General features: G+C 41.3%; 1 protein-coding gene across 2 annotated transcripts in view; it reads left to right on the forward strand.

The window, feature by feature from the left end:
* The window catches only part of col12a1b (collagen, type XII, alpha 1b), a 194,401-nt gene that overhangs the window by 135,889 nt on the left and 32,059 nt on the right, over positions 1 to 26,453 (forward strand). For both annotated transcript variants that reach the window (XM_075459638.1, XM_075459639.1), the window contains exons 55-64: positions 8,428 to 8,580; positions 8,830 to 8,904; positions 12,367 to 12,506; positions 13,248 to 13,371; positions 13,448 to 13,591; positions 14,440 to 14,604; positions 14,693 to 14,731; positions 14,820 to 14,958; positions 17,088 to 17,230; positions 18,613 to 18,722. In XM_075459638.1, coding sequence (XP_075315753.1) covers positions 8,428 to 8,580; positions 8,830 to 8,904; positions 12,367 to 12,506; positions 13,248 to 13,371; positions 13,448 to 13,591; positions 14,440 to 14,604; positions 14,693 to 14,731; positions 14,820 to 14,958; positions 17,088 to 17,230; positions 18,613 to 18,722 — 1,232 coding nt within the window. The remainder of the gene's footprint in view (positions 1 to 8,427; positions 8,581 to 8,829; positions 8,905 to 12,366; positions 12,507 to 13,247; positions 13,372 to 13,447; positions 13,592 to 14,439; positions 14,605 to 14,692; positions 14,732 to 14,819; positions 14,959 to 17,087; positions 17,231 to 18,612; positions 18,723 to 26,453) is intronic.

A 26,453-nucleotide genomic window follows, 5' to 3' on the forward strand; every position in this document is an offset into this window, starting at 1 on the left:
TTGTCGTCTGGCTGTCTGAGATGTTGATGCCGCATGTCTTGCACTGTGCTGTTCGTCTTTTAGCGTCAAAATGGTGAATACGAAAGCCGAAGACAACGACTCTCGGTCCCGCTGACATGTTGATGCATATCTGATATGAGTTTATTCTCTCCAATAAACACTAAGGTATGTAGAGAGGGCATGGCTGACTGACAGGGTAGGGATCCAATCATGACGCCATTCTCAGCCTGCGCTCCTACCGGATAATCAATGTTATTTATTTTATTAATTTATTAATTTTATATTCAAACTGAAAACATGAACTGAATAACACTCAAGTCATTCAAGTCATCGTGTCTCAAGTCAAGTCAAGTGCCGAGTCTTTAACTTCCAAGTCCGAGTCGACTCTCGAGTCTTTTATTTTTTGTCAAGTCACAAGTCATCAAAACAGCGACTCGAGTCCCCGTCTCTGGCATATATCTTCAAAAAGCTGGCATTTAAAGGGCAGAAGAAAGACAAAAAGCTGCGTTTCTCACACCGACGCGTCCTCTTTAAACCTTCCAAAGGTCAGACTCTAACGGCCCTGCCTCGTCTCGACCTACGCTGCCTGGTAGCGGAGGTAGTTGGAGAAGCTTCGCTTGAGAATTAGCTTTGGCAGCTTTGTTCGCTCATGACGTCACATTTAGAATGTGCAGCACCCCCGCTCTTTTGAGAGGAACACGATCTCGCTTCAAACAAAAGACTTTAACAGCTGGCTCTTCACTTCAGAAGACGAGTGAAGACCGGATAGTTTGTCTCGGAAAAGCAAGAGTCTAATATGAAGTATTACTACCACCTGGTGGAGGCCCTTAACACGTAAAAAACACCGTCAGCATTAACCAAACGCTGTTCTTTACTCATCGTACATACACATACTATATCATTTTCAGCAAGCATGCCAGGCTGTACTCGGATTTTTGAGATCTATAGCAAATTCACATCAGTAACATTAAACAACATACACGTGCATGTTCTACATTAAAATTAATTAACCTTCGTCTTGTGTTAGGGTCGGCACCGACCCGTTTTTAGGTTTTAAATGCATAACATAACCATATACATTTTTTTTATTGCATCAAGGCTTTATGACTTTGTCAGGAACCTCTATTTCAACAAAATAAAACAAAAACAATTGTTTTCACTAAATTATAAAATGCTCTAGTTGAAATTAAGACCTTTGTGTTGTTAGGGTCGGTTTCGACCCAGTTATAAAAATAAGATTATAAAGCAATAATCAGAGCCAAAACTGAAATCACAAGTTCACTGTCAGCCAACACACTGCTTTTCATTTTGTGTTTGTACTAAAGTTCTATTGCTGAAAAAAAGAGACTTTTTTTTGCCTTTTTCTTGAAGTAAATATATGGGTCGAAACGACCCGTAACACCATAGATGTTACTATAGTTAATAATACTAAAATGAAAAGATAAATAAAACTAATTTATTTAAGAGTTGTGTTCTAAATCCCCTCAGTAATAGTCAGGTGACATAACAACCTTTTATTTATTGATTCTCTTGAGGTTCATTTTACATTTTTGTTTTTATTGAAATTGAGGGGTATACTGACAAAAACAAGGCCCAGGGGCCCACACCAAAAATATTAAAACCAATATTTTTATGGATAAAGAAGCCTAACAAGGTAACCAAGAGATGAGAAAACAAATTGGATGATAGATGATTGTTTTTAGTGTATTTTACAACTAAATTAAAACACGGGTCAAAACCGACCCGTTAACATAAGCGATGGTAACAGGGAACTAACACAAGACGAAGGTTAAATAAATACGTAGGAACTAGGAACCAAAGTTTACACGTCTGTTTCCGCGAACCCCGCGGATTGTCGGACCCCTACAATCTGTGGATTGTCATTGGTTTTCGCCGAACCGCGTCATAGCTCATGACCATAATGAGTTTAATCGCTGGAATCCGCTCTGGTCGCCCAGTTCGCTCACCCTCCGTAGAGAAATAATGATTTCCGGCGCTCAGGTAGCGTAGGTCGCTCTTGGTGTACACGGTTGCCAACTCTCACGCATCTGCCGTGACACTCACTCTTTCAGACTTAGTGTCACGCTCTCACACTTAACAAAGAAATCTCACGCTAGATCATGTTTTCTCTCCGTGTTGATTTTTTTCACTCTCGTTCTATGATTTCCAAACGCTTAAACTCATGATTGGACCACAGCAGAGTGTCTAATCCCTCTCTGATTGCTGATTCGCTGGAAACGGCTTGTCATTACGTCAGTCGGTACGTTAGTCGGTACGTCAGTGACGTCGGTCTGCCAAGGTTTCAGGATTTGCCATGTCTAACTAGTCACCCTAAAATCGACTAGAATGGAAGAAATTGCATTTAAGAAATGCAAAATTTTCTGGAGGAAGGCCCCACACTCTGCACATATTGCATATTCATAAAATGTATACATGTATCTACATCATATCTACACAGATATATATATATCTGTACTGTGGAACAACTTCTGAGACCCGCTGAAATCTCACTCCAAGGTGTTTGGAAAAGTTGGCAACCCTGCATCAGAGCAGCTCCAGATCTGCAGCTGGAAGCCATGAAAAGCTCCCATGATGCACTTGGAGCCAGTGTTCGAATTATCCACCGGGCTTCGGGGGGTCGGACTTTTTGCGGATCAATTGATGACGTCACCCCCCCCCCCCCCAAAAAAAAAAAAAAATCATGATATGCAAACACAACAATACGTTATCATTTGCAAACTCCCTCATATGAATCAAGTGACCACGTTTGTGGGAAGATCACATCAAAGCACTCATCTCCGTAAACTCCGTGTTGCCAGATTGGGCTGTTTTGGATGACCGTCTGCGGGTAAAAATGGGTAGGCCTATTGGGCGAGTTTTTCTGTATCTGTATATGGCTCTATGGCCATAGAAATAAATAGAATTCAGTTTAGACTGGTTTAGTCTAGATTTAGTGCCTCCAGGCGGGGTTTGAGCATGTTTGGAAATCATCTGGCAACCCTGCAAAATCCGCGCTGCGCAGGTGAATTCAGCTCAAATCTGCACGCAGCACTGTCAAGTTCAACCACCTAGCCAAAGTTTGTCTCACACACGTTGCTGCAGCAGGACATTGCTAACTTTCCAGTTAGCAACAAGCACAGCAGCAGAACCAACACATGCAGAATAATACATAAATATTAAACCTAGCAACGACCCAACTTCAAACAGCTGTATGGCTTACCAAGAGCCCACTAGCAAACTAGCAACTAGCCTACATTATGTAGTGCCCATGAGACGCAATCAAGAAATGTCAATCAGCAAAGTGAACCCAATGACGCATACAGAATCAAGCTGTAAATTATCAGACTACAGCTGCCAAATTCAACATAGCTTGTAATGTCCGCTGTAAACAGTGTGCGCTTTTCTTGAGATTGAAAAGTGCTATCAGACAGCCAGGTGGTGCTAGTAGTCATGGTATACTGCTAGCTGCTACATGAAATGGCTTCAAACACAGTCAAAATTATGATTAATCCTATATTTGTCACGGCGGACATACGGTAAGGAATCCCATTTTCCCTACCTCTTTGTGGGCATGCTAGCCTTTTTGCCTCCTTGCTCGACACAGCTATCCTTGCTTCTTGCTTAGTGGAGTCACTGTCCATTTGCCTTCTTCTAACTTAGTTAAATGATCATATTCCAATTGTGCTTTAAACACATGATAAGCCTTGTACTTTATTTTCTGACATCAAGTATGTTGGTTGGTGTATTCTGGATTAGAGCAGTCCGCCTCTGTCTTTGAACTGAGACTACTTGTGCATGTTGACTCGATGGAATTCCTCTGATGTAGTCCTAGGCTAACTTTTTTCTCATGGGAGAAAGGGAAGGGCGGTCACCTGTCTTGAGTGTTTGTAAGTTCAGTGCTTTAAAGTTGAAATAATATTAGTTTGATTTGTTAGTTTCATTTAACAAATCACGGGAAACCTCCACCTTGACACCATAATTCCACGCGCTCGCATCTCAAACATCATTTTAACGGGCATCTACACCCTGCATCTCAGTGCTGCCGATGTTTTGGACTATCGCGAGCTGCATGCGAAACGCCCGCTGGTGCTACAGTCCATTGAAGGGGTGTTCCAAAACGCATTTTATTTGGTTATTCATGGTACACATTGAAAAATACTTAGTAATAAGACATTTTCAACACCTGATTTTAATAATAGATCCATTTTTTCAGTACCCCCCAAAAGTGTAATTTAGTCCCATTTGGGGGGTATCAAGTCTCAATCGGGGGGGTCAGACCCCCCCGGTACCCCCCGTAATTCGAACACTGTTTGGAGCTGAGGAAAGGGCTTTCTCTCTCTCTGCTTTGGATTGTGCTGCCGTGGCCTGGATGCCTCCCATCTGTGGTTTCACGTGTTTGAAATGGTTCTCATTTGAATCTCTTCTGTGGGAGAGTCGCTTCCCAAAGAGAAACCCCCTCCACCTGCACCTTGGAAGGATTACGAGTCCTCGCTGGAAGTTATCGATCCGGCGACGGTTTGCAGCTGGTGTGGTCGGCCTCAGTCGGACGGTGATTGGGGGCGACTTGTTTCATGTCGGTGCAGAAAGCCTGCGAGCAGATGTGTGGAGGCACATCTCCAGATGTGAGCTCATCGCTGTGGCTGCGGGTGCCTTCAGCAGACTGTGTCTAGACTTCCTCGTATTACTGGTGGAGGCTGTTCATGTTCAGGCTCTCTCTTTATGATTAGAAAGACGCGGCTTTTTGGCCGTGACTGAAAGCGTCCGACCACTGCGTCTTGTTTGTAAAGAACACATCCTTTTCAATTAGCTCCGGGCCTTTGAGTTCCATCTGGTCGGCGTTTGCACGTGGACACGGGTTAGCTGTTAGAAAGCAACACGAACCCAAGACGGAGCATCAATATCTAAATACGTACGTCATCAGCCGCAATGACGAGCCGGCGGAACGAATTTGGTGCTGTTAGTGCGAGACAGATGGCGGGTTAACAACTACCAGAGGAGGCCTCTGCTGGAGAGAAGCGCAGCGAGTCAACAAATCAGTCGACTGTTTGTCCTCCAGTGGAAGTGCAATCAGAGGAGGGATGAGCCAGTGGAAAAACGGGTCTTCTGCTTCGGCGTGTCCTCGAGGTTAAAAGCCACGGAAAGGCTGATCAGACGGAAACGTTTCCAGTCGTAAAAGCAGAAGAAGAACAGCGGGGATCGTGTGTTAATGTAAATGTACTTTATTTCTACAGCCCTTTACAGACAATCCTTACAGTGTACCAAAGTGCTTTAAAACAGGTGATAAATAAAGAGAAGAATAAGTAAAAACTAAAACCCCCACAGGAAAAAATGCCCCTCCAAAAATAAGTAAAAAACAAAACAAATAAAAGACGTTTTTGCTTGAAATAAGCAAATAAATCTGCCAATGGAACTAGTGAAAGTCGGCTTGTCAAGATTTCTTGAAATAAAATGTGATATTTGGGACTTTTGAGATTAAAGTGATCTTGAAATTAGCTTAAAAACCTCTTCAAATGTAAAAAAAAAGCTTGTTTCATATGATATGTGACTCAAAACAATTTGTTTTCAAGACTTTTTCACTTAACAAGATATTCCAGATGTATTGTATTAAAACAAGTCCCTATATCTGGCTGAAATAGTACTTGTTACACTGAAAAAATCTAAATCTTACCAATTATATTTGTCTCATTGAGTATCTCATTACACTTAATATAAGACACAACTGCCTAACAAGTACCATTTCAGCCAGATATAGGGACTTGTTTTAAGACAATACATCTGGAATATCTTGTTAAATGAAAAAGTCTTGAAAACAAATTGTTTTGAGTCACATATCATATGAAACAAGCTTTTTTTTTTGACATTTGAAGAGGTTTTTAAGCTAATTTCAAGATCACTTTTAACTCAAAAGTCCTAAATATCACATCTTATTTCAAGAAATCTTGACAAGCTGATTTTCACTAGTTCCATTGGCAGATTTATTTAGCTTATTTCAAGCAAAAACGTCTTGTATTTGTTGTTTTTCTTACTTATTTTTGGAGGGGCATTTTTTCCAGTGAAGGCAGTTGTGTCTTATAATAAGTGTAATTAGATATTTCGACCAGAAATGAGACAAATATACTTGGTAAGACTTTGATTTTTTCCAGTGCAGGACTGCGGACTGTTAAAAGCTCAGATAAATACGACGGGGCGAGGCCGCTAAGAGCTTTAAAAACAAACATTAAAAGTTTAAAATCAGTTCTATAAAGGACAGGAAGCCAGTGGAGGGAGTTAAGAACAGGAGTGATGTGCACACGTCTGTCGGTGTTGGTTAAAGACGGGCAGCAGCGTTCTGCACCAGCTGAAGGCGGCTGAGAGAAGACTGGGAGACGAAAGGGACGACGCAACACGTGACGAGTAGCGTTCATCTCTGCAATAAACACGCTTTGTTTGTTTGTGCTCACTGGATCCTTCGGCGTAAACAGAAAAGCTCATTATCAATATATCACCGCTCAGCCATGCTGGGACGTAAACACTCCACTGGAAGCCTTCTTTGTTTTGTTTGTGCATCATGGAGACGACGGAGAGCAGCCATCGTTTCACGCTCTTCATCAGAAACACGTTTCAAACGCACACCAGTGGAGTTTCCCTGCATGACGACACCTTTCTGACCTCCTTTAACATCTCCGACACGTCTCTGAGATGTTCGGTAACCGTCTCCGTCGCGTGATGACATCACATCAAACAAGTTTAACCGGGATGTAAACTCCTTGATGGATTGCATCCAGTCTTAATGGGTTAAACTTAAACAGGAGACACATCAAATCCGCTTGTTAGAATGAATTAAAACGGAAAACGGCTTAGAGAGGCCGACGAAAATAAGTGATTTTCATTCACTTTGTCAAACAAAAGCTACACTTTGATTATTTAAACAGTTTCACATGAGAGATTTGGGTTTTCCACTGGTGGTTCAGTCAGTAAAAGAAGCTGACACTGGAAAAAATGCCCCTCCAAAAATAAGTAAAAAAGCAACAAATAAAAGACGTTTTTGCTTGAAATAAGCAAAAAAATCTGCCAATGGAACTAGTGAAAATCGGCTTGTCAAGATTTCTTGAAATAAGATGTGATATTTGGGACTTTTGAGATAAAAGTGATCTTGAAATTAGCTTAAAAACCTCTTCAAATGTCAAAAAAAGCTTGTTTCATATGATATGTGACTCAAAACAATTTGTTTTCAAGACTTTTTCATTTAACAAGATATTCCAGATGTATTGTATTAAAACAAGTCCCTATATCTGGCTGAAATGGTGCTTGTTAGGCAGTTGTGTCTTATATTAAGTGTAATGAGATATTTAGACTAGAAATGAGACAAATATACTTGGTAAGACTTAGATTTTTTCCAGTGTATGGCTTCATCCTGAGTAAAACTGAGATTTTACGCTCTGCAAACACAGTGTGGCGTCCCGGTATTATTCACACCTACAGACAGTATGAAAAGAAGACTGAAAAATGAAACTGGAGAACTAGAACAGACAATAATATCACTTGCTCAGAGGTGACTCCTTTCTTTTTCTTTTTTAAACATGTTTTTATTATGATTTTTCATTGATTTAAACATTGACATTTAAACATGAACATTATTTCCCCATCTGGCAATAATAATAATAATAAAAATAAATAAATAAAATAGAATAAAAATAAATAAACAGATAAACATAGAATAAAACAAACAAAATTATACTAATGTAGATGAATAATGATTAATAAAACAAAATTACATTCCAATAGGGTCACAGCAGTGCACAAATTGCAGAACTTGTACAGTTACACTGGAAAAAATGCCCCTCCAAAAATAAGTTAAAAAAACAGCAAATAAAAGACGTTTTTGCTTGAAATAAGCGAATAAATCTGCCAATGGAACTAGTGAAAATCGGCTTGTCAAGATTTCTTGAAATAAAATGTGATATTTAGGACTTTTGAGGTAAAAGTGATCTTGAAATTAGCTTAAAAACCTCTTCAAATGTAAAAAAAAAAGCTTGTTTCATGTGAAATATGACTCAAAACAATTTGTTTTCTAGACTTTTACATTTAAAAAGATATTCCAGATGTATTGTATTAAAACAAGTCCCTATATCTGGCTGAAATGGTGCTTGTTAGGCAGTTGTGTCTGATATTAAGTGTAGTGAGATTCTCAATGAGACAAATATACTTGGTAAGATTTAGATTTTTTTCCAGTGTATAAGGTCTCCATAAGTGAGCAAAATTATTTTTCTTTTTTACAATAAATGTTAGTCTCTCCAAAGCGAGACAGGACATCAGTTCTTTTGTGGGTGAAAAGGTGTGAGAGTGGAGCATCTTCCTGATGGAACATCTCAAACCTCCTCTGAAAATGGTGTTTAACCGATTTAAACCTGAGAGTAACCGGTTGTTCCTGCTCTGATTCCTCCGCAGCCTCCAGTAAAGGACAGCGTGAGATCACCATCCCCGCCGGCGTGCCTCAGCACTGCTTCGAAGGCCTCTCCCCGGACGCTCTGTACACCGCCACGGTCTTCGTTCAGACCCCGAACCTGGAAGGACCGGGAGTCAGCACGGACGCCAGGACCTGTGAGTGATTCCGGCTGTTTAGCTCCGGGTTTGATAAACAAAACAAACAAAAGAAAAAGCATCGCTCCGACACACCCAATCAGACCAAAGCGTTGGTGTGTGAGACGTGAAGCGAGTGGGACACGAAACGATGTCATCTGACAGCGCGGATCCCAAACAATGAGCTCACGTTGCACCGCGTTTACAGTCGTTCTGTATTTATTACAAATACGCTGCTGACGCCTGGTGTCTGATTCTGTTTACTCACAGTGGTGAAGCCAACTCCAGTTCCAACGATCCCACCCACCCCGACACCTCTCCCCACCATCCCCCCCGCCTGGGCAGGTAAGTCTGTGACACCCCCCCATGCTGAAAAAGCTGAAAATAGTTCAATTTTAGCAGTAAAAACTGTTTTGGTTGAAGGAATTTTGTGATTTTTGTGTACTACCAAACTTAACATTGGAGTTCGTCAGAGAATTTGAGAGGTTGATCTCGGTTCAAGGCTCATAGCTGAAATTCTGTAAATGTGAGCTCTTTAGTAGTTACATTGGCTGAAAGAGGACAAATTTTCCTACATTTTAAGGTATAATTTGCTTCTCTAAGTTAAACTGTATGAAAGTTAAAAGGAATTTGTTTGAAAAAACTTATCAGCACGCACTCAACTGTGTGCTCATTCATAAAAATCAAGAAGGAGCAAAATGTTCATGTTTTTGAAACTGCCATATTTCAAAATTGGCTGAAGATTTGAAAAAGCTGAAACAATTTGGTAATAGCTGAATATCTTGTGACCCATTTAAAGTTTGAATGGTGTCTCTAGCTGAAAGCATGAAGTAGTTAGGTTGGAAAGAGGAAGATGATTTGGAAGAGCTGAAAGCAGTTTCCATTCATTTGAATGACGGGACAATTTGAATAAAAGTTGCATATCTTAAAAAGTGTAAAAGTTAAAAACACCAAAAATGAAAGCAGGAATCTGCTGAAAGAGCTGAACGCAGAGCCAGATGAAGCTACGTCCCTCTACATTTGGTCTGTGATGAGCTGCTTGTTGCACAAACTCGATGCCCAACGGAGCATTCTCCATCGCGTTGTTTGTTTCTTTCTGACGGCGACAACAACAGGAATATCGTCTCCTTTGACTTCCGGGTCACGACCCCGGGAAAACATCTGGAGCATGCGCAGAACGCAAAGTCTGATTCACCACGTGCTTCAGCGTCTACAAGCAGGTTTAGAGTGACTTTCAGCCCAGTTATCTCGGGGTCTGAATCTTATCCGATCCAATTCTTAGTCAGATTAAGGTGTCGGGAGCGTGTCCATGTTCCCACAGCCCACTGGTCCCACAGCCCACTGGTCCCACAGCCCACTGGTCCCACAGCTTAGGCCCTATGTCCCACAACTCCATGTTCTCACATTTCTGAGTAAACTAATAGCGAAAAAGGTGTAAAGACATTTGGCCTGCACATGCTAACCTTTTTTTTTTATTTGTTTTTTTTATTATTATTTCCTCAGCTGTTTTTTTAGCTTCATTTCCAAAAGTAGAAAAACACCTACAACTGCACTGGTACTACTAATACTACTGCTACTACTACTAATAACAATAATAATATGTATTTCGTGGCTAAATTGGCTTTACACAATAAAAAGAGGCCTATAAAATATCATCACAGTCCGGGGTGGTGCCATTCATGACCCGGTGGTAAGCTGCCATAAAATAAAATTTATTTTTTGGATATATATGTTCCTCATATAGTTGAGGAACATTCCCATGCAGACCCCCACATAAAAATTCTGTATGGGCCTCCCTCACTGTGCTAAGTGACAATAAAGATTAGTGAAAACTTTCATTAAAATTCTAAATTTTAGACCAATGGGCCTAAAAAATAATGTTTAAAGTCTTTTATGATGTGGGACCAATGGGCCGTGGGAACATAGAGCTGACCCCAAGGTGTCTACATACACTTAATAACTCAGTCTGATTGTAATTTAGCCAATAATCTGATCCTTTCAGTGCCATGTGACCCCACTGAGTGGCTACTGGTGTGAAATCTTAATTGTTGGGAACTAGCTGTAAATTAGTCCACAGCCACATGAGGTCTGGACTGTTTCCAGCTAGCCTGGCTGACGCGTCCACATCTGGATGAGATGGTGGTCTGGGAACTAGGTGTGCATTTTCTCGTATTTGAGGCGTGGTTTACGAATGCCTAGAGCCGTTTATTGGGCGCTACGAATGTCTATCAAATGGCGTCTGGTTCTTCCCATACTGCTTTGCGCGCGATTCATAGCCAATTGTATCACTTCTACCAGATGACGTATGTAGAGCGACAGAAATTCGACGAGGAAGAAGGCAATGAAATCTTTCAACGCCAAACGTTGCTCTTTTTTAAAAGTAAACTACTTAAAGCTACTTAAAACACTTTCTAAGGCTGCATCGAACGGTAACGTTGTATCTGCTGCCATGTTGGATTAACACTCTACAAGCTGCGGTGTCGCGCATAGACGTCGTCATCGTCTTTGCAGTGTGAATGAAATCGCGCGCAAAGCAGCATGGGAATTCCCAGGCTAGTTTCCTGCAGTAATCCTGCCTCAGAAACCCAAACCCACACAGGTGTAACAGCGGCCTCCACTTTTTGGAAGTGATGCCCAGCACCCAGAGCCTCTTTTCAAAGGTTAACGTTTAGATTTATTTACATATTGCAGGTTGTTTGTGTATCTCGGACTCTTAATCGCGCCCACGTGAATGTTGTGAATCCCCTCCAGCATCCTGTTGAGTTTGCGTACGTTTAAAGGCCGGCGCACACCTTTACGATTCGTGTACGATTTTGTCGGCCCGATGACTTCGCATGGGAATCGTAAAGGTGTGCGGTAGCAGCCGACAAACGATTTTGTCGTTTCATCGGATCAAATCAAACATGTTTGATATTTCCGTACAGATTTTCCTTGTGCCGATGTCATCGCGCAGGATTATTTAAACAGCCAATGGGAATAGCACACTTAGTCACGTCGGACGACTACGACACAAACATGGCTGCCTCCAGTTTGAAAGTCACGTGATTTGTGGCTTCCTATTTCGGTCATGCGATAACATTCGGTCAGTGTGCGCGGTGGTCGTGCGAGCGTGTCAAATACGGTCCGAATTGTTACGCCGATCACCCGACAAACGATGCAACGATGACATCGTAAAGGTGTGCGCCGGCCTTAATGCGGCGGCTGCAGCTCCTCCTGGGTCTCCCAGGTTTCCAGGTGACTGAGTCTGAGCTTCAGTCGGGATTCAAACAAGTCCCTTTATCTGGCTGAAATAGTACTTGTTAGGCAGCTTTGTCTTGTATTAAGTGTAATGAGATATTTTGACTAGAAATGAGACAAATGTACTCTGTAAGACTTTGATTTATTCCAGTGGAAGCTGCTTTCCTTTTGGGTGCGACTCGTGCCGATAAGGAATTAATACCTGACACGTGTAGCGCCGGCCCGCGGGGCGCATGAGGCGGAACATCCCGGCTGAGGTGTTGAATGAAGGCAGATGTTGTTTCCACTAAAACTTGGTGATGAATCTCTACATCACATGAGGCAGAGATTAGGTGAAGCTCTAATCTGTTTTCATCTGAGAGGAACCCGTCAGCGAGAGCTCAACCCTTCTGGTGACCAAATGTGAAAGAAACCCGTAATTACCCCACATGGAAGCGAAACAACGGTTTTTTTTCTTTGCTGCGCGCTTTATGCGATGCAGCTTGGAAGTCGTAACGATGCCGTGAGACGATGCCATTCTCCGTGCTGGTGCTTCAAAAGCTCCCCTCTGGCTTGTGTTCTCGCCTCCAGTTTGTAAAGGCGCCAAAGCAGATGTGGTGTTCCTCATCGACGGCTCGTGGAGCATCGGCGAGGAGAGCTTCACCAAAGTCGTGGACTTCGTCTCCGGCATGATCGGAGCCTTTGATGTCGTCGGACCCTCGGGGATGCAGGTTTGTGCAGATGTTTTGAGCAGCTGGCGTCATGAACAAGTACCAGATATTTAAGTTGTTCCTCCCGGATTTGGTCCACTTCTCTGACTTTTTATCATCTAATCTGTATGAAATAGTTGAACCTCATCGAATGCACAGCAAATAGACAGAAAACGCCACATTTATGTCATTTTTTCTTTTTAATTTGACTATTTTAATTTGAATCTCGGAGTTTTTAGTTCCGTAGAGTTTGAAATTCGGGCTGAGGTCAGATGCTGAAGCCCTAACTTCTCTATTTTTATTTGAATCTTGGCGTTTTTGGTTCCTGAAGATATTCTGAAGCCCTAAAATCTCTATTTTTATTTGAATCTTGGAGTTTTTTGGTTCCTGTAGAGTTTGAAGTTAGGGCTGAGGTCAGATTCTGAAGCCCTAACTTCTCTATTTTTATTTGAATCTTGGCGTTTTTGGTTCCTGAAGATATTCTGAAGCCCTAACATCTCTATTTTTATTTGAATCTTGGCGTTTTTGGTTCCTGAAGATATTCTGAAGCCCTAACATCTCTATTTTTATTTGAATCTTGGCGTTTTTGGTTCCTGTAGAGTTTGAAGTTAGGGCTGAGGTCAGATTCTGAAGCCCTAACATCTCTATTTTTATTTGAATCTTGGCGTTTTTGGTTCCTGTAGAGTTTGAAATTCGGGCTGAGGTCAGATTCTGAAGCCCTAACTTCTCTCTGACATCGTCCGTGTGATTTTTCTCTCTCAGGTGTCGTTCGTACAGTACAGCGACGGGGCAAAGACGGAGTTCAAGCTCAATGCGTACCAGGACAAAGGCGTCGCCATGGCTGCGCTGTATCACATCCGATACAGAGGAGGAAACACCAAGACAGGTTAGATCTCACACCGCAGAGCACGGCGGTGAGGAAGGCCGGAGTGGCGCTCACACGGTTTCCCTCTGCCCAACAGGAGAGGCTCTGAAGCACACGTACGAGAAGGCCTTTTCTGCTGAAAACGGGGTGAGGAGAAACGTCCCCAAGGTGGTCGTGGCAATCACCGACGGACGCTCTCAGGACGAGGTGAAGAAGAGCGCCGCCAAGCTGCAACACGCAGGTAACCGTCCATCAGCGGCGCCGAGCACCACGTTTTAAAGCACAGCTGTGTCTTTTATGGCTTCGGCCAGTTTCCCTCCATCAACACGTCCTGTGAAACTCAGGCTGGCGGATTTCTATCAACCCTAATCCCTGATGGGGGACATTTTTCTCCACTATTTTTTTATGTATTCATTATAATGGAAGTCTATGGGAGCCGTTTCTGTAATCTGCCACTGCAGAAAAACTAAAAAGCTGTAAAAACTGATGTTGTAGCTCATCAATGACATATCCCAGACCTAATGATCCCCCATAGAATATTTCACTTTGCACTGCATACATTGAAAATACAGCAGTTTTTGTGTGTGTGTTTCAACAGAAATTGGTGTTTACCTCGTATACACTAGTATTTAAAGGGTTAATTTTTGGAAAATAATTGGAGTAAGTGGAAGAAAAGGCATAACAAAAAATAAAAAATCCCTAAAAATCAATATTGTTGCCAATCATTGACATATCCCTACTCAATAATTCCACTTTGCATTCCATATTTTGAAAATACTGGCACCTAAAGGCTTAAAATTTGGACTAAAAAGTTAAAATTGGCATCTAAAGGGTTATTTTTTTTTTAAATAATTGAAAACTTGGTGGTTATTATCAGAACTGAAGTGGAATAAAATATCTATGAAAAAAAAAAAGCGGAAAGATTAACATATGATGTTTTTAAGTTGTTTTAAAAGGGGACAGAAATGTTCCCTTTTAGAAATTAAGTTTTGTTTTAAATCAGGTATGAGGGTTAAAGCAGCTTGTTGGAGCCGTTTACAGACTGAAGGTGAAGCTGGTTTTTACTCTCTCTGGATTTGTCGTCCTCAGGTTACAGCGTTTTTGCCATCGGCGTTGCGGATGTGGATTTCATCGAGCTGCAGCAGATCGGCAGCAAACCCAGCGACAGACACGTCTTCGTGGTGGACGACTTCGATGCTTTCGACACCATCAAAGAGAACTTGATAACCTTCATCTGTGAAACTGCATCTTCATGTTAGTCCGAAGTCTGAACAGAAAGCCAGACGAGAATAACCAGAGAATACAGCTTCAGGCTTCTAAATGTCTTCTTTTTCATCCACAGCTTGTCCTCTGATCTTCCTCAATGGATTCACATCCCCTGGTAAATACGAGCAGTTTTTAAGATGATAAAAGACAGAAATCTCCTCATCCTGAGTGTGGATCTTATTAAAAAACGTTTATTATTTCAGGTTTCAGGATGCTGGAGGCCTTTAACCTGACCGAGAAGACCTACAGCTACAATCAAGGCGTCTCCATGGAGCCCGGCTCCTTCAACAGCTACACCGCGTACAGACTCCACAAGAACGCCTTCCTGAATCAACCCACCAGGTGATCTTATTAGGATTGATTTTTGATGATTTTTTTCCCCCCATGTCTTAAGAGTAACCTGGCCCAGTTTGAAGTCTGTAGCATTAAATCTGTAGGACGAGTTCGATCATATGCAGGCGTGGAATCGGGCAAAAATGGCACCAAAACTCACTTTCCATCCAAAATGGCCGCCTTCCTGTGGACGTGGGACCATGGCGGCCTGAGACTTTTTTGTGCGTCTGGGCACAAATGAGTGCACCGAATTTCGTCGTCCCACGTGAAACTAACCCCATTGCGGGGACCATTTTTAAGCATCATAGGGGGCGCTACAGAGTCAATGAGCGACTCCCATAAAAATAAAGTTTAGATTCTTTCATGTCGTCGACTGGCAGGTGGCGCTCGCAAAATTTCATGAGTTTTTGAGTATTTTTTGCAAAGAATAAGAAAGAAAGACCTCCTACAGATACAATAGGGTCCTTGCAGTTTCACTAGCTGCTCTATCAGGTGAGAGCGTCCCTAAAGGGGGCGTGGCTACTGTGTAAAACCTAAAAGGTGTGGCACGGAACAACAGAAAGTTGGCGTTTCTGATCCAACAGTTTACTGCATCATTATTTTACCTCCCAGTGATTTAGTGTTTGTTAGAAACGGCGTTCTCTGTAAATATTGATCTTATTTTAAGGTATTTTTATGGTGCTGCTGAGTTTGGAATCGGTGCCAAACTAAATTTCCTTGCGTAAACTCTCCTTTCAGCTCAGTCCCAGCTGAATGCTTCCTGTAACAGGTTGTCATTCACCCCGAAGTGTTTCTCGTCTGTAACAGGAAGCGTCCTGTGCAGCTGCTCTCAGGCACTTTGAGCTCATTCTTTCAGACTGGGTCAGTGGATTTATGACGCTCTGTGAGGTCGGGCCGAGCTGCAGGTCACAGCGGAGCGCGGCCTGCTTTTAAAAAGGCGTTAAAGGTTCATTCTGAGGCTGATGCACACGGCATCGGCCCACAGAGAGACGTTTAACCCCCCAGCAGCATCACAGGGTGGAAAACGGCTTCAGTTCTTGCATCCTGCTCAGATACAGAAAAGGAGCAGCAGCTACAGTCGAAGTCATTTTGTTTTATTCTGTAAACTCTGCAACAGGTACGAGACAGAAGTTTTAGGCGTAAATGTTCACAAATGTTCACAAAGAATAAATACAGTGGCAGCTGGACTTAAGAAATTAGCTGATCAAAAGACTCGGGCTGTGTTCCAAACCGCATACTACTCCCACTACTCCTACTAACTTTTTGAGTATGTGAGTTTGAGTAAGCAGAAGTTCCTGGATGCATCCTAGATTCTCTGAAATGTTGGGTATGCATCATGAGGTACTCAAACTACCCAAGATGCAACGTAACGTGACGTCGCCGATCGTCATTTCCTGTCAAAACGGCAGTTTCAAGCTAGCTACGAGGGTAGGTTCACTTCCTGTTTTCAAAACAAAAGCACCAATTGTACCGTAATGGCTTTCCCTATGATAAAAGGCAACGGGTATTTTATTTTGGTGAAAATAACCGGAAGTGCGTTAGCTCACTTCGGCTAGCTTTAGTAGCGCTGAATTCGTGGGAACAAAATTGTAAACAGCCGGTATTTTGTCAGGTTTTCAACACGTTGGGGATCTAAACGACTACTTTCTCACCTGAAAATGTTTCAAATGTTGCTAAAGTTTACAGAGTTTAGAGCTTAGGAGAAATCAGCTTCAGGCCGGCTGATTTCGGCTCGGGCAGGAGCCAAATGCATTGTGGGTAAACGCTCTGCATACTGTCTGATCGATGAGTATGCAGTAGGTGGTTTCGAACACAGCAGCTGTGATGGATTCATTCCACATTCCCAGATTAAAACGAGATGCTGTGGAAGGTTATATAATCTCTGCAGTTGTTGATATTCCCACTTTAGCCATTAATCCCAACTCATTCAGCCTTTTAGAACAGATGCCACTTGATTTAGATAATTTTTTATCTGTTGCACATCTGGCTTTGATCTGTTCTAATTTAAATCCGCATCAGCTGCCTCAAACCCTCCTGAGCGGGTCCAGAACCTTTGACTTGATGCCGTTCGCTCTGAATCGTGTGCAAAAGGTGACTGATGTCCACATTAAATCTAACTCTAACTGCTCTCTGAACAGAGAAATCCACCCTGACGGCCTTCCTCACGCCTACACCATCATCCTGATGTTCCGGCTGCTGCCCGACACGCCCACCGAGCCCTTCGACATCTGGCAGGTGTCCACCAGCGACCACAAGCCGGAGACCGGCGTCACCATCGACGGTAAACATCCTCTATTCTTATCATCTGACGTATGTGTTGGGAAAACGGGGTAATCAGCGTTAAAAAGCCTGAGGTGGAGCAGCTGTGTCTGGATGTAAGGAGCTGATAACTGATCTGCCTCCCGGGTCATGGAGCAGCTCAGCTGGCTCGTGTAATGCAACACAACACTGGAAAAAATCTAAATCTCACCAAGTATATTTGTCTCATTGAGTATCTCATTACACTTAATATAAGACACAACTGCCTAACAAGCACCATTTCAGCCAGATATAGGGACTTGTTTTAATACAATACATCTGGAATATCTTGTTAAATGAAAAAGTCTTGAAAACAAATTGTTTTGAGTCATATTTCACATGAAACAAGCTTTTTTTTTTCATTTGAAGAGGTTTTTAAGCTAATTTCAAGATCACTTTTATCTCAAAAGTCCTAAATATCACATTTTATTTCAAGAAATCTTGACAAGCCGATTTTCACTAGTTCCATTGGCAGATTTATTTGCTTATTTCAAGAAAAAACGTCTTTTATTTGTTGTTTTTCTTACTTATTTTTGGAGGCCCCTCCAAAAATAGAATTAAAAGTGATCTTGAAATTAGCTTAAAAACTTCTTCAAATGAAAAAAAAGCTTGTTTCATGTGATATGTGACTCAAAACAATTTGTTTTCAAGACTTTTTCATTTAACAAGATATTCCAGATGTATTGTATTAAAACAAGTCCCTATATCCATTCCATTGGCAGAGTTATTTGCTTATTTCAAGCAAAAACGTCTTCTATTTGTTGTTATTTTACTTATTTTTGGAGGGGCATTTTTTCCAGTGCAGTGTCTATCACCAGAAACAAATACTACAAGGCATCAGTTAGAAGGCTAAATATTAAATGAATAAAAGAATAACAAAATAAATAAACAAACAAACAAATAAATAAATATTAAAAGCTAACATTGAGGCTAAAATCCTCAACAGTGAGAAGAAAACGAGGAGCCGGACGAAAGAAAAGCTGTTTGTAGCTGTTTACTGCAGCGGAGAGGACTTTGCATGAGGAAGATTCCCCCAAAAAGAAAGAATAAAAGAGAGAACACACACACACACACACTCTTTAAAGTTTGATCCGCAGGAGGGAACTATGACTCACATGATTGTTTCCACATCGAAGCAGACGTCATTCTCCAGCGTTTCCTTTAACAAGCCACAAAGTTTTCTGCAATTAAACGCAGCGCTTTTATTCATTCATGCATTCATCACATGTGGAAACACGCCGAGTTATTGGCCGCACCTGCTCGGGTTTAGCCGGAGACTTCGGCTGAGTTTGGGTTAGGGATCAAGAAAAGGATTAAAACGGGGTTCTTTATCATTATAACCCGCCTGTCTCTGTCTCCGCTCAGCCTCCAGCCAGACGGTGGCGTTCTACAACAAAGACGAGCGCGGCGAGATCCAGAAAGTCACGTTCGACAGCGCTCCGGTGAAGAGGATCTTCCACGGCAGCTTCCACAAGGTAACGCGCCTCAGCTGCTCCGTCATTCCTCTCTCTGGCTGTGTTCCATACTGCATACTACATACTGCATACTCCATACTGCATACTGCATACTCCATACTCCATACTCCATACTGCATACTCCATACTACATACTGCATACTCCATACTGCATACTCCATACTCCATACTCCATACTCCATACTGCATACTGCATACTCCATACTGCATACTCCATACTGCATACTACATACTACATACTCCATACTACATACTGCATACTATATACTACATACTACATACTACATACTGCATACTGCATACTCCATACTCCATACTCCATACTCCATACTGCATACTACATACCTCCATACTGCATACTCCATACTGCATACTGCATACTACATACTGCATACTGCATACTACATACTACATACTACATACTGCATACTGCATACTACATACTTCCATACTGCATATTACATACTGCATACTACATACTGGATACTTCCATACTGCATACTACATACTTCCATACTGCATATTACATACTGCATACTACATACTGGATACTTCCATACTGCATACTGCATACTGCATACTACATACTGCATACTACATACTACATACTGCATACTACATACTACATACTGCATACTGCATACTACATACTGCATACTGCATACTCCATACTGCATACTGCATACTACATACTGCATACTACATACTACATACTTCCATACTGCATATTACATACTGGATACTTCCATACTGCATACTACATACTGCATACTACATACTACATACTTCCATACTGCATACTGCATACTACATACTTCCATACTGCATACTGCATACTGCATACTGCATACTTCCATACTGCATACTGCATACTACATACTGCATACTGGATACTTCCATACTGTATACTACATACTGTATACTGCATACTTCCATACTGCATATTACATACTGCATACTGCATACTTTCATACTGCATATTACATACTGCATACTGGATACTTCCATACTGCATATTACATACTGCATACTGGATACTTCCATACTGCATACTACATACTACATACTTCCATACTGCATATTACATACTGCATACTGGATACTTCCATACTGCATACTACATACTTCCATACTGCATATTACATACTGCATACTGGATACTTCCATACTGCATACTACATACTTCCATACTGCATACTACATACTACATACTGCATACTGCATACTACATACTTCCATACTGCATACTACATACTTCCATACTGCATACTGCATACTACATACTACATACTGCATACTACATACTTCCATACTGCATATTACATACTACATACTTCCATACTGCATATTACATACTGCATACTGGATACTTCCATACTGCATACTACATACTACATACTTCCATACTGCATATTACATACTGCATACTGGATACTTCCATACTGCATACTACATACTTCCATACTGCATACTACATACTACATACTGCATACTGCATACTACATACTTCCATACTGCATACTTCCATACTGCATATTACATACTGCATACTGCATACTACATACTACATACTGCATACTACATACTACATACTTCCATACTGCATATTACATACTTCCATACTGCATATTACATACTGCATACTGCATACTGCATACTACATACTGGATACTTCCATACTGCATACTACATACTGCATACTGCATATTACATACTGCATACTGCATACTACATACTGCATACTACATACTACATACTACATACTGCATACTGCATACTACATACTACATACTACATACTTCCATACTGCATATTACATACTGCATACTGCATACTACATACTACATACTTCCATACTGCATATTACATACTGCATACTACATACTTCCATACTGCATACTACATACTTCCATACTGCATACTACATACTCCATACTGCATACTACATACTGCATACTACATACTACATACTACATACTACATACTTCCATACTGCATATTACATACTGCATACTTCCATACTGCATGTTACATACTGCATACTACATACTGCATACTGCATACTTCCATACTGCATACTGCATACTACATACTGCATACTGGATACTTCCATACTGTATACTACATACTACATACTTCCATACTGCATATTACATACTGCATACTGCATACTTCCATACTGCATACTACATACTACATACTTCCATACTGCATATTACATACTGCATACTGGATACTTCCATACTGCATACTACATACTACATACTTCCATACTGCATATTACATACTGCATACTGGATACTTCCATACTGCATACTACATACTACCATACTGCATATTAAATACTGCATACTGCATACTGCATATTACATACTGCATACTGCATACTGCATATTACATACTACATACTTCCATACTGCATATTACATACTGCATACTGCATACTGCATACTACATACTACATACTGGATACTTCCATACTGCATACTTCCATACTGCATATTACATACTGCATACTACATACTTCCATACTGCATATTACATACTGCATACTGCATACTACATACTACATACCGCATACTACATACTGCATACTACATACTGCATACTTCCAAACTGCATACTACATACTTCCATACTGCATATTACATACTGCATACTACATACTGCATACTACATACTTCCATACTGCATACTGCATACTACATACTGGATACTTCCATTCTGCATACTACATACTTCCATACTGCATACTGCATATTACATACTGCATACTACATACTACATACTGCATACTACATACTGCATACTACATACTACATACTGCATACTACATACTGCATACTACATACTACATACTGCATACTGCATACTACATACTGCATACTACATACTCATCGATCAGACAGTATGCAGAGCGTTTACCCACAATGCATTTCGCTCCTGCCCGAGCCGAAATCAGCCGGCCTGAAGCTGATTTCCCTTAAGCTCTAAACTCTGTAAACTTTAGCAACATTTGAAACATTTTCAGGTGAGAAAGTAGTCGTTTAGATCCCCAACGTGTTGAAAACCTGACAAAATACCGGCTGTTTACAATTTTGTTCCCACGAATTCGGCGCTACTAAAGCTAGCCGCAGTGAGCAACGCACTTCCGGTTATTTTCACAAAATAAAATACCCGTTGCCTTTTATCATAGGGAAAGCCATTACCATACAATTGGTGCTTTTGTTTTGAAAACAGGAAGTGAACCTACCCTCGTTGTAGCTAGCTTGAAACTGCCGTTTTGACAGGAAATGACGATCGGCGACGTCACGTTACGTTGCATCTTGGGTAGTTTGAGTATGAGTAGTAACCTCATGATGCATACCCAACATTTAGGAGAATCTAGTATGCATCCGGGAAAAAAGTCAGTATGAGTAGTAGGACTGGTAGGGGAAGTATGCGGTTTGGAACACAGCCTCTGTCTCTGCTGGATGAAAGCAAAGAGGAAAACGTGACCGCGGGTCATTAATCCTGCAGGAAAGCTGCGCCCGTCTGAGCCGTGTTGAAGGCCCACGTATGCGTTTTAAATCCGAGTCAAAGAGAACAAAGCCGGCCATCAAAAAGGCTCCTAATGGTTGAAATTTGTAACATTATTTTAATGCATGGCATCAGTTGAGCCGCTCCTCTTTGTTCTCGCTGGATGTTCGGAGGTCAAACGGATCCCGCGGATTCCTGGGATTCCAAATATGCTGTACGTTAGAGGCACCTCGCACCAAGAGTTATGGCGGCTCGGACGGCCAGATGGAGCCGAACGCGTCTGCTTTTGAGAAGTCTGGTGCACAACGCTGCGTTTGTGTGTTTTCCTGTTACTTTATGAGAATGATTCTCGTTGATCGGGGACTCTAATGCTCGACTTTTCTGTCCTGCTGATGGTGAGCGTTTAAAAAAAAAACACTTTTAACGAGGCATTGTGGGATTTCTGGGAATGATTTGAAGTCATCGGTTTAAACCTCAGCCCAGACGCAGGGATCGGTTACCCTACAACTATAACAAATATGTATTTGCCCCTTCGGACCATTTTAATAAAGAGGTTTTTAAACATTCTCAGACTGTTTATAAGTTAATTAGAATTACGTTTTTCATTAAAAAAGCCATTTTTAACAGCAGCACAGGAGATGGTGTGTTGGGTTTGGAATGGTGGGAACATCCAGCGGTCCAAGAGCCCCAGAAGGAGAGGAGAACAGTAAATATTCACACTGGACTTGGTTTAATCCTGATGTTCCACTAAGAAAACGATCAGGAAGCAGATCAGGGAAAAGTCTACTCACATTAAAAACGTTTGCATCTAACGTTGAGTTCCTGAGATCCCTGTGACACAAACACATAATTATTATATTATTATTCTAACCTTTATTTAACCAGGAGGATCCCATTGAGATTAAGAACCTCCTTTTCAAAAACACAAACAAATCAAAGAAGTTAAATTGAATTTATGAAAAACAAAGTTCATGCGGTGGAGTCGGCCTCAAGTGTCCTCAGTTTGGATTTGAAGCTGAGCGGTGCCAGCACCTCTGCCTCCAGCTTCCTCCCAGCATGCATCTGTGCTGGCCTTGAAGCCCCGCCTGCCACCGAACGATCAGGTTTCCATCATTTCACACATTTAATATGCGTCTCTGTTTCCATCCGGCTGTAGAACGGATGCAGGTCAGAAATCCAGAGTTAATAGAATAGAAAAATACTTTATTCATCCGCCAATGGGCGAAATTCAAATTAGTCAAGTAGCTCCAATAATAATACCAATTCTAATAAAAATACTACTACTAAATAATAATAATAATAAATGACATTTTATTTTATTTATTTATTATTATTATTTTATTATTATTATATTGTTATTATTATATATTTTATTATATTTTACATTTGATTTTTTTATTATTATTATTATTATTATTATTATTTTTAATTAAATAAACGCATTCATTTCCAACTCGGAGGAGTCTGCTAACAGATGGTTGCCCTCATCCTCAGACACCAACTTCAAAAACAGCAGAAACAACGTAAATAAACATTCTTAAGAGCCCAATGTTTTGGATTCCTGTTGAGTCGGTGCAGGAGGTCACGAGCCCGCCTTGGAGCCCCAAAAGGGTCCCCGGCAGGTCGGGGTGTCTGCAGTCACTGAGGTGTTTCTCAGGCTTCAGAAGGGGAACTGCTGGCAGGAGAAGGACCAAAGCCAGAGAATCTCCAGGCCTGAATGCTCTCAGTCTGGTTTGAATCTCTCAGAACCAAACAGCGGCTGCATCCCTCAGATTAGTTTAACAGCAGGGATCAGCCCGGCCTTCCTTCCACGGACGCCTGAAAGGCTTCAGGAGCATCTCGCCGGGACCAAACAAGGACTGGAGCGAGCGAGGATCTGCGTTTATGATCGACTACTTCAAACGCCCTGCGTCAGCGTCAGACGGATGGATTAACCCGTCTGTAACTCAGGAGCACGAAGCAACAACAGAGAATTAAATAAATGGAGGTCTTTGTCCTTTGATCAAAGGAGAAACGGACCGGCGAAGTCAAATAAAGCCTTTTAGGTCGGAATATTTACACCTTTATTTGGGCAAAGAGATGAGAAGATGAAACGCAGAGAATTCAGAATGTAGATAACAGAGAAGGCAGAATTTAACTGATTAAAAAAACATCCAAACAAACAGTTTTTAAAAAAAAATACTTGTTCTGATTCACCTGAGACTTTCAGCCGTCTGGATGGCTGCAGATTTTAGGCAATTTTATCTGTAGAGCACAATTCAAAGTGCTTTCCAGCTACATACACTGGAAAAAAATGCCCCTCCAAAAATAAGTAAGAAAAACAACAAATAAAAGACGTTTTTGCTTGAAATGAGCAAAAAAATCTGCCAATGGAACTAGTGAAAATCGGCTTGTCAAGATTTCTTGAAATAAAATGTGATATTTAGGACTTTTGAGTTAAAAGTGATCTTGAAATTAGCTTAAAAACCTCTTCAAATGTAAAAAAAAAAAGCTTGTTTCATATGATATGTGACTCAAAACAATTTGTTTTCAAGACTTTTTCATTTAACAAGATATTCCAGATGTATTGTATTAAAACAAGTCCCTATTTCTGGCTGAAATGGTGCTTGTTAGGCAGTTGTGTCTCATATTAAGTGTAATGAGATATTTTGACTAGAAATGAGACAAATATACTGGGTAAGATTTTGATTTTTTTTCCAGTGTAAAATCACAAGAAGGCAAATAAATCATTAAAAAACATAAAAAATAATCATTAATTAATTAATTTAAAAGCAAAGAGTGCAGATAAACACTTTCAGGTGTCATATGCACAGCTAAACAGAACTGTTTTCAGCCTGGATTTAAACATTGTCAGAGCTGAGGCCCGTCTCACATCTTCTGGAAGACTGTTCCAGATGTTAGGAGCATCAAACTGAAACCTTGTTTAGTCCTGACTCTGGGCCCCAGCAGGAGACAAACGCATGGATCAGTCTCCCTAAGTCTGGTTTAGACACTTTTCCTTTGATTCTGGACATGTTTTTTAGATGGTAAAAAGCTGCTGATGTTACTGACTTAATGTGGCTGTTAAAGTTCAGGTCTGAGTCCAATATTACCCCGAGATTTCTAACCTGATTATTAGGTTTTAGAGAGAGAGGCTGTGTTCGAAACCGCATACTTCCACTCTGCATACTAATCAATCAGACAGTTTGCAGAGCGTTTACCCACAATGCATTTGGCTCCTGCCCGAGCCGAAATCAGCCGGCCTGAAGCTGATTTCCCTTAAGCTCTAAACTCTGTAAACTTTAGCAACATTTGAAACATTTTCAGGTGAGAAAGTAGTCGTTTAGATCCCCAACGTGTTGAAAACCTGACAAAATACCGGCTGTTTACAATATTGTTCCCACGAATTCGGCGCTACTAAAGCTAGCCGCAGTGAGCAACGCACTTCCGGTTATTTTCACAAAATAAAATACCCGTTGCCTTTTATCATAGGGAAAGCCATTACCATACAATTGGTGCTTTTGTTTTGAAAACAGGAAGTGAACCTACCCTCGTTGTAGCTAGCTTGAAACTGCCGTTTTGACAGGAAATGACGATCGTCGACGTCACGTTACGTTGCATCTTGGGTAGTTTGAGTATGAGTAGTAACCTCATGATGCATACCCAACATTTCAGAGAATCTAGAATGCATCCAGGAACTTCTCGCTTACTCAAACTCGCTTACTCAAACTCACATACTAACTCAAGAAGTTAGTATGAGTAGTAGGAGAAGTATGCGGTTTCAAACACTCTCTCTTTGTTTCTGTGGGCCACAGACGATGATTTCAGGTATTTTAGGTTCTTTTTAGCACATTTAAACACAGTGATGATAAAAAGCAGCAGATCCAGCTGGGATATTGGCTTACAGGTTAAAACCGACCCGTCTCGGGGTGGTTTTACTGTACGCCTTTACCTTCTGCCCCGAGCTCAGCTGGGCTGACAGCAGATGGATGCGAGGCGTGTCCCACTGACCCTCAGATGAAACCTTCCAGGGTGTGTTCGGCCTCTGTTTCATCCCAGTTTGTGCAACGCCCCGCAGCTCAAACCGTGCGCCCCTCGATCTGGTATGAAAGGTTAAAGCGGCGTTCTTGGAGGACCTGAGAAAGTAGTAAAACACAAGCTGTCATCAGGTTTGTTTTTCATTTGAAGCTCAGTGAAAGAAACCCACTGGAAAAAAATGCCCCTCCAAAAATA

Source organism: Odontesthes bonariensis, chromosome 24, assembly GCF_027942865.1.
Source record: "Odontesthes bonariensis isolate fOdoBon6 chromosome 24, fOdoBon6.hap1, whole genome shotgun sequence".
NCBI classification, from domain to species: Eukaryota; Metazoa; Chordata; class Actinopteri; order Atheriniformes; family Atherinopsidae; genus Odontesthes; species Odontesthes bonariensis.